At 67.6% G+C, this 8,169-nt stretch overlaps 1 protein-coding gene across 1 annotated transcript in view; it reads left to right on the top strand.

Moving 5' to 3' along the window:
• Positions 1–7,863, top strand: part of Cd6 (CD6 molecule) — a gene marked incomplete at its 5' end in the record, with an annotated part of 25,246 nt that extends 17,383 nt beyond the window's left edge. The window contains 9 exon segments of the mRNA XM_013506456.1: positions 138–440; positions 1,282–1,347; positions 2,966–3,103; positions 3,376–3,474; positions 4,377–4,499; positions 5,468–5,539; positions 5,734–5,976; positions 6,179–6,280; positions 6,621–7,863. Coding sequence (XP_013361910.1) covers positions 138–440; positions 1,282–1,347; positions 2,966–3,103; positions 3,376–3,474; positions 4,377–4,499; positions 5,468–5,539; positions 5,734–5,976; positions 6,179–6,280; positions 6,621–6,679 — 1,205 coding nt within the window.
• Between the last annotated feature and the right edge of the window lie 306 nt (positions 7,864–8,169).

The raw sequence follows: 8,169 nt of genomic DNA on the forward strand, positions 1-8,169 counted from the left end.
CCGGATCCCGGCAGGGCTGCGGGAGCAGGCGGGCCGGCGGGAGGGGACGCGGACGCCTGGGGTGCCCTGGCTCTGGGCAGCCGGGCCGTGCGCCCGCCGGGCCCTGACCTCACGGAGCCCGAATCCTCTGTCCCAAGAGCACCAGTCCTGGCGCCTGACCGGGGGCGGTGACCGCTGCGAGGGGCAAGTGGAGGTGCACTTCCGCGGGGTGTGGAGCACCGTGTGCGACAGCGAGTGGTACGGGCCGGAGGCCGACGTGCTGTGCAGGGCCTTGGGCTGCGGACGGGCGGAGGACCGGCCCCCGGGGCAGCCGCACTCGCTGCCCGGCAAGATGTTCTACTCCTGCAAGGGCGAGGAGGCCACGCCCTCTCTCTGCGTCTGGCGGTTCAACAACTCCAACCTGTGCAGACAGTCGCGGGCGGCCAGGGTGCTCTGCTCAGGTACCCGCCCCGCCCCCAGGCTGGGACCCGAGGAGGAGGGACCGTGCCCTCCCCGTGCCCAGGGAGAGGCATGAGGCGTCTGGTGCGGAGGTCTGCTCAGCCCCGTGGGTCTGATTCTTAGTGGCATCGGCGTGTGCTTAGCAGGGAGGTGGAGCCCCTTCGCCTCCGCCGGGCTGGGGTCCCGGGAAAACTACAGCGAGGAGACCCGCAGGTGACACCAGCGCCCTGCCCCTGGGAGGGCAGTGCCAGCGCCGGAGCTTGGTGCCGCCTAGCCCTAGACCCACCTCGGGAACTGAGTCCGCCTCCCCACATCGGAGGCGGCTGGGTAGTGAACCAGGCGGTGCCCGAGGTCTGGAGAAAGGCAAGCTCTGCCAAAGCAACCCCGGGGGGCCACTTCAGAGGCGTGGGGTGTGGAGGCGAGGGTCACACTGAAAGAGCACAGCCTGTGTCCCGGTAGAGCTCCAGACCTGGGTCCGTGGCCCGGCTTTGCCGCTCACAGCGGGAGGCTTGGGACAGTCCCTTAGCGCTCAGTTTCCCAGCCCGTGTGGCTGGGAAATCAGCTCACATCTGCCAGGCCGGGGCAGGGATCGGCTGCCAAGCGCCCCATCGCTGAGGCCCGGGGCACACGCAGAGGTGCAGAGGAGGGACAGTCCTTCCCCTGGATCTGCCTCCTAGCCAGGGTGCCCCAGCCTGGAACCGTGAGCTCCTCCTGGTTCGGGGCCCAGGGGGGTTCTGAGCCACATGCCCTGGTTCTGCCCATCTGCCTGTCCTCCTGGGTTCCCGGCACTGGGCCTGGCACGGGGTGCTCGCGCAGTGCAAGTGAACGGGGCACTTCTCACAGGTTCCCAGGCACGGTACAACCTATCCTCGCCCCCGGGCACCCCCAGCGTTCAGCCGGTGACCGTAGGTGAGTGTTGCTTCCCTCGGAAGCCCGGGTGTGCGTGCGTGTGCATGTATGTGTGCGTGTGCGTGTGAGAGCATGTGCACGCCTGCGTGAAGGCGGACTGGTGGTTTGTTCCCGCCCTCTCCAGGCAATGGCTCTGCCCCAGGGCTCTCTGGGGCCTTGGACTCCCCCATGACTGCCAGGCCACAGCTCCCAGGGCTACCCTCCCCTCTGTCGGGGGGCTCCCCGGGCAGGCAGAACAGGCACAGGGCCCTTCCAGTGGGTGGGGGGTGCCTGGCAGCAGCCGCTGTGTCCCTAAGGTCTGGACACTGTTCTCTCCCAAGCCCCCCTCGGCAGCCACATGTCAAGGGCTTCTCGGCCGCAGACCCCAAGGCTGGGGCTTGGAGCACTGCACCCCACATCCATGGCTCTGCCCAGACTTGCTCGTGGCAGCTCCAGGGCTGAGGCCCCAGCCTGCGCGGTGCCCCTCGCTGAGCCTTGCAGGGAGTTACTTCAACAAAACACTGTTGGCCCCTCTCAGATACCCCGAGCGGCTGCAGGCTGCTGGGGGGGAACTGAGGGGTCCTGGGAACAGGGTGGGGGTGATAGGGTGAGCAGGACCGGAAGCCCCTGCGGCTCCTCCTGAGGCAGGGTAGGGACCAGGGACCTGGCCTGCCCCCACACGCTTCCGGCTGCTGGGTCGCCATGCCACCCCGGCCTGCACTCTGCAGACAGAGGGGAGAAGCAGAGGAGGAGGACAGAGCGGCCAGCCCTGCCCGGCGCGTCCCTGCCCTTCCTGGCCCGACTCCGCACACCGGGGCTCCTGCCTTTAATGAGCAGGTGGCCCTGTGTCTCTGTCACCTCTTCCCGAAGTCCTCAGCAGGGGTGAGGGGCAGGTAGCCACTCTGGACACAGCCCCCGGGGAGGGTGGAGAAAGCGAGGTGCCTCCGGGCCTCGGGCCCCCAGGTTCCAGTCCACTTGATGCCGTTCCCCCGGACAGAGCCCAGGACTGTGACACCGCTTCGCGTGGGCTTCCCAGGCCCAAGTGCCTGGCGCAGGGCGGTGCTCAGAGATTGTCCGCTGAACAGTGCTTAGTCACCTTGTCGCTGCGGGGACACGGTACCAACACCCGCAAAGCAAAGGACGAGGGGGCTGCTTCAGCGCCAGACTTTAAGGGATTCAGCTGGCTCCGGGCAGGAAGACACAGGACAGAGGCCTGGCGGAGGCGCGCTGCTCAGGGCATGGTGGAGGGGATGCCGCGAGGAAAGGCGCGGCGGGGAGGGGGACAGACACTCCCAGGCCACGCCCAGCAACCACCTCCTCCAAGCATCCCGCCTGCTGGGTCGGCCTAGAGACTCAGTCACCTTCCCGGAGCCGAACAGGAGGACTCAGGCCCTGGGGGACAAACAGAACAGAGCAGTACTGAAGGCCCGCAGGGAGGAAACCCCACTGCAGGAAATTCACTTAGTCGTTCACTCCTGTGATACCGTTTATTGAGCACCTGCTGTATACCCAGCATCCAAACGGAGCCGGGAAGAGAGGAAGGGAGAGGGGTCAGCTGCGGAGAGGGTGGGCGCAGGAAGCAGGGCGGAGAGGCGCTTCTGTCCGCTGCTTTTTCTCCCTGAATCGGTTCTCTTTCCAGAATCCTTGGTGACGGTGAAGACGGAGAAGGAGCCCGGGGCGCGGGTGCTGCTCGTGCTCAGCCTGGTCCTGGGCGTCCTGCTCCTCGGCGCGCTGGTGGCCCTCGCCGTCGTCCTCCTGAGAGTTAAGGGGAAATACGGTGGGTGCGAGCTGGGGCTCGGAGGGGCGTGGGGCGGGACGGCAGGCGCCTCGAGCAGTGGCAACCGCAGGCCCTGGCGCTGGCGGAGGGGAGGCTTTTCCCAGCGTGCCCGCGGGAGCACTGTGGGCTCCCGGGAGGGCCAGCCTGTGTGCGCGCGCTTGTGTGTGTGCATGTGTGTGCGTGTTGGAGGTGGGGTCTAGCTGAGGCCAAAACCCAGTAGGCCAGGAATGGGCAAACCCCGCCTTGTAGACGCCCTGCCTGCCTCCCCTCAGCCCTCCCTGCGACCGGGAACCACCAGCACCTCCTGCCTGCCATCCCAGCAGGGAGCAACAACTACCACGCGGTCCCCATCACCGTCCCCAAAGAGGAAGGTAGGACGTCCCCCGCCCCCGGGGGAGGAGGCAGGCGGACAGTGCAGACTCTCTGGAGGGCCAGCACGCCCGGGCACAGCGGCAGCCAGCTGCGGAGTGCTCCGTGGCCTTGGCAGGTCCTGTCCCTCTCCGGCTTGGCGGGGGGTGACCTTCCAGCCACCACTTCCTTCGGACCCTGGGCTTGTCCCCGGCCTGACACGTGGGCCAGAGGTGTTCGGGTCTCGGTTCTCAGAGGTGAGCTCTGTGGTGCCTTAGGCTGGTGGCCTGTGACGCTGTGTCCTGCCCGGTCTGCTCCCGTGGAGATTCCCTGGGACGCGATGTTACTTCATAAATTGGGGCAGACACCCACCCTTCGGAGTGTACAGACTCGGGCCTCTCGGAAGTCTGGTGGGGGCGCGCATGCAGTCACCTGTGCTGTGGGCAGATCTATCTGTGTGCGGTGACCCGAAGCCCTCCACAAGACCCAGCCAGGGTCAGCTGTTTGCTTGGTGCCCGCGTCCTCAGGAAGAGACGTGGACATGGCCTCCCGCGTGGGGCTGGCCCAGGGCAGCTGCCCTGAGTAACCCCCGGGCAGCCCGAGGTAGAGCTTCTCAGGGCAAGGCGAGACCCGCTCCATGCCTCGGTTTCCCCACCGTGAACTGAGGTGACCCGTCCCTGCTTCACACGCAGGCCCGCGGTGAGGTTAACGGGGTGTGTTCTGAGAACAGCGCCCGGGCGGGAGTGCTGCGTTGCTGGCTAAGAACACATGCGGCGGTGTTTCCGTGCTGAGGGCTGTGGTCGGACCAGCTGGCATCTGCCACGCTCTGCCCTCTGCGCCACACTCTGTGCCCCTCTGCTTGTGCTGCTCTGCCCACCGTGTTGCCCCGCTGCCCTCAGCTGCCCAGCGCTCTGTTCTCGCCCAGCTCCCCAGCTGCTGTCCCCAGGCCGGGCCCCGTCCCCCGAGGACTCGTCCTCCGACTCCGGCTCCGACTACGAGCACTACGACTTCAGCGCCCAGCCACCCGTGGCCCTGACCACCTTCTACAGTGAGTGCCCGGCACTGGGGAGGCCGCCTCGCCCCGCTCCCTGCCCGGACGGCGGCCCAGTGCTTCAGGACCCCAGGGCATCTCCGCTGGGACCCCATCTCTCTGTGTCTGTCTGTCTGCCGCCACGTGACCAGGCCTGGACACTTACCTGAGAGCACCGTCTCTGTCCCCCGCACCTCTGTCCCCACCTGGCCCCCATTGCCCCAGCCGGCACCTCCCACAGCTGCCCCTGGGGACCGGAGAGGGAGGCAGACAGGAATTCCCCGTGGCGAAGGCGGTGTGGGAGTTCTGTGGGCTGAGAGCTCAGAGGACAGGGTCCTAGAGGCTGGGGGGCCCGGCCCCTTCCTCCTGCTGCTCGGGAGGCCCTGAGGTGTCACTGTGGTGCACGTGGTCCAGGACGGCTCACCCAGGGCCCGCAGGAGCCAGTGTGGGACCAGACTGCCCTGCTCATCCCACACACACCCCACGCCCCAGTGCAGACCCGAGGGCGGAGGAGGCCTGCGGGGTGGCCGTGGGTCCAGCTGCTGTCAGCTGCCCTGCCCGTCTGCTGGCCTGGGGCATCTGTGTGGGACACAGAGGGCTGCATCGCTGCCGCCCCCTGCACTGCAGTTTGGGAGCCATGAGGACGTGGTGTGTGCAGCCCGGAGATTCTAGATGCTAGGAGTCGCGAGGTGTTGGGCGCACAGGTCAGCGTGCCCGCTCCACAGAGCCCACGCCAAGGCGCCAGACGCCAGGTCCCCAGGCTCTGTAGGTCTCTGGCCGGAGGCTGAGCCGTGACCGTGCAGACCCCTGGTGTCTGCTCTGGGGCTCTTAAGGGACGCACAGGAGGAAAGCCAGACTCATCTGTCTTGGGTGGCCCCGTGGGCTGGGTACCAGGAGTCTGACTGGAAGCAGTGTCCCTACTGTGCATGACACCTGGACCCGGTAGGGTGGGGTGCCCGCCCTACTCTCGCCTCTTTGTCTTGCAGATTCCCAGCGGCACCGGGTCTCGGAGGCAGAGGCCCAGCAGAGCCGGTTCCAGATGCCGCCCTTGGAGGAAGGTGAGGGGGTGCAAGAGAGGGTCGTGGGGGGCAGGGACGCCGGCCCCAATTGGCCCCGAGGCCCAGCTGTCCTGGAGCTGCCCGCCTGCCTCCCCACACAGCGTGCCCCCACAGGAAGTCCCTTCTGCAGCCTGACCCCGAGCCCTCTTGCTGGGCGGCTGCCTCGGGCCTCACCGGCTCTGTTCCTGGCCCAGGACTTGAGGAGCTGCATACTCCTCCCATGCCAGCCACCCTGCCAGGACCCTGTGCCTCAGACACCACCCCAGGGGACCTCAGGCATCATCAGGGTGGTGGCAGCGGGTCCAGCACATCTTCCGGGGAGGACTACTGTAACAGCCCCCGCAGCAAGCTGCCACCTTGGAGCCCCCACGCGTTTCCCCCGGAGCTGGCCCCGGGCCTGGAGCTGGCTGGGTCGCAGATGCCTTTCCCGGGTGGTGGTGAGTCCAGTATCCCCCGTCCTGATGTCCCTGGCTTGGAAAGAAATCCCAAGCTGGAGCGCTGCACCAGGCGCAGTCCCGGCCTCGCTGTGTGGCCTGGGCCTCGTGTGCTTGCTGGTCAGGCGGGCTGTGGCTCTCCTGGGTCCCTGGGGCTGTGGCACTGGTGGTCGTTGCCCTGACTGAGGGGACGAGCTGATCTGGGGTCCCCCGGCAGACGACAGCTCCAGCACCTCGTCCGGGGAGTGGTACCAGAACTTCCAGTCGCCGTCCCAGCCCCGGCCCACGGAGCAGTTTGAGTGTCCAGGTGCGGGCAGCGAGGGGCTGGAAGGGCAGAGGCGTTGGCGGGGAGTGTCCCTCGGTGGCGCTGTCAGCCCCAGGCTGGGTGAAGAGCAGGAGGGGGATGGGAGGGTGGAGGCTGTGGTGGGGGCGGGGGAGACCCGAGCAGGAGCAGGAGCAGCCGGCGGCCCCTGGGGAGGCTGTGGGCCTGGCACGGCTGCTCATCAGGTTCACTGCCTGTGCGGGTCCACGGCCTGCGCTGCCCGGTGAGCTCTGCCCGCAGCTCAGGCTGGCATAGAGGTGTCATGTGGCCTCTGGGGGGGCATGGATGGGGCCCCTGACCTGAGACTCCTGCCCGGGTCCCTCAGGCCAACAGCCGGACGACTCCTCCTCCGGGGATGACTACGACGACATCGGAGCAGCCTAGTGGGGTCTCCGCCGCGGCTGCCAGGAGGTCCCCCCACTACCCCCTGCTCCCGGCCCCCCAGATCACCCGAGTGGGGCTAAGGCCTCCCCAGGGACGACAGGACCCATGCTGTCCCTCAAAACAGGCAAGCGGCGTGGTGGTGCACGCCTGTGATCCTCAAACTGGGGAGGCAGAGGCAGGAGGATCGACACAAGTTCAAGGCCGATCTGAACGAGCTATCGAGACCCCATCTCAAACGAACAATCACACAGGCCAGGCGGGGGTCTCGGTGAGTTTATTGTGAAGCAGATACAGACTTCTGGCTTCTCTGGACGCCTTTCCGAGCCCTCGGAGGTGACCGGCACTCGGGCCCCCGGCGATTCTGATGCTCCTGCGCAGCTCGCTCAGAAGTCGCCGACAGCTGCAGACTGTCTTCCTGTCCCTTGAGCCAGTCAGTGTGTCCTTGGGGGCTCCCAGCGCCGGAGACACTCCAGGAGTTCCTCACTGCACCGCGGCCCGGCTGAGGCGGGAGGATCCGTGCGGAAATCTTTTCTGATGTCCCCAGGATGGGGCCCCGTGGCCAGGCGTGTAGCATGGCTGGGGGCTGTGCACCCTGTGTGGTCTTGTGCACCCTGTGTGGTCCTCAGCATGCAGCCTGGGGTGCTCCCCCTGCCCCCCGCCTGGCCTGGGACTCACACAGACGTCTGCTTCAGAACTCGCTCCCGTCCCCATGTCGTGAAAGACACTCAGCTGGGTGGCCAGGGCCCAGCCTGGACCTCTGCGGCAGCCGCCCGAGGGTGACACCACGCCTGTCCCGTCTGATGGTCTCCTGGGCGCCTGTGTGGAATCGGGGAGCACGGAGAGGCGGGGGCCCTGGCGGGCAGCGTGATCTGCAGCACAGGCCGTGCCTGGAGCGGCGCGTGGCACGGGGCCAGGGTGGGAGCACTCACGGGGTGCCGGGCAGCGCCGTCCCCGCGGGCCTTGCGCTCTGAACCTGCACACTGAGCTGGCTCGGCTCCAGTGAGTCCCCTTAAAGCACAGCCGGCGTGACGGGGTCACTGAGCCCCGAGTGGCCCCCGTGCTCTGCTCATCTGTCGGAGTCCTGGCCCGGGGCCGTGGGACCCCGCTTCCTGGGACCCCGCCTGGACACCCGGCCTGAACCACAATTCGTCGTCTTACTTCCAATAAACACTCTCCTAACTGCCTCCCTCCTGTGCACGATTTCATCCACCTGGGGAGGCGGGGAGCTCGGAGGCGCTGCTCGGGAGGGAGGGAGGGGGCGCTGCCCCGGAGCAGAGCCAGGTGGGCTCCTGCCCCGCAGGGCCAGCGGCTGCGGAAAACTCCCTACCTGGCCGCCCCATACACAGCTTCTTCAGGCGGAGGCCAGGACGGCAGAGACCCCACACCTTCCAGCAGCCCCTGCCCTGGCCTGGCCTCTGTGGAGCAGTGGGACCCCAGCTGGACAGGAGGAACCCCCACACCTCCCGCCCCAGTGCACCCCACCGCCAGTA

This window comes from Chinchilla lanigera, unplaced genomic scaffold (genome assembly GCF_000276665.1).
Source record: "Chinchilla lanigera isolate Chin_1 unplaced genomic scaffold, ChiLan1.0 scaffold00110, whole genome shotgun sequence".
Taxonomy (NCBI): domain Eukaryota; kingdom Metazoa; phylum Chordata; class Mammalia; order Rodentia; family Chinchillidae; genus Chinchilla; species Chinchilla lanigera.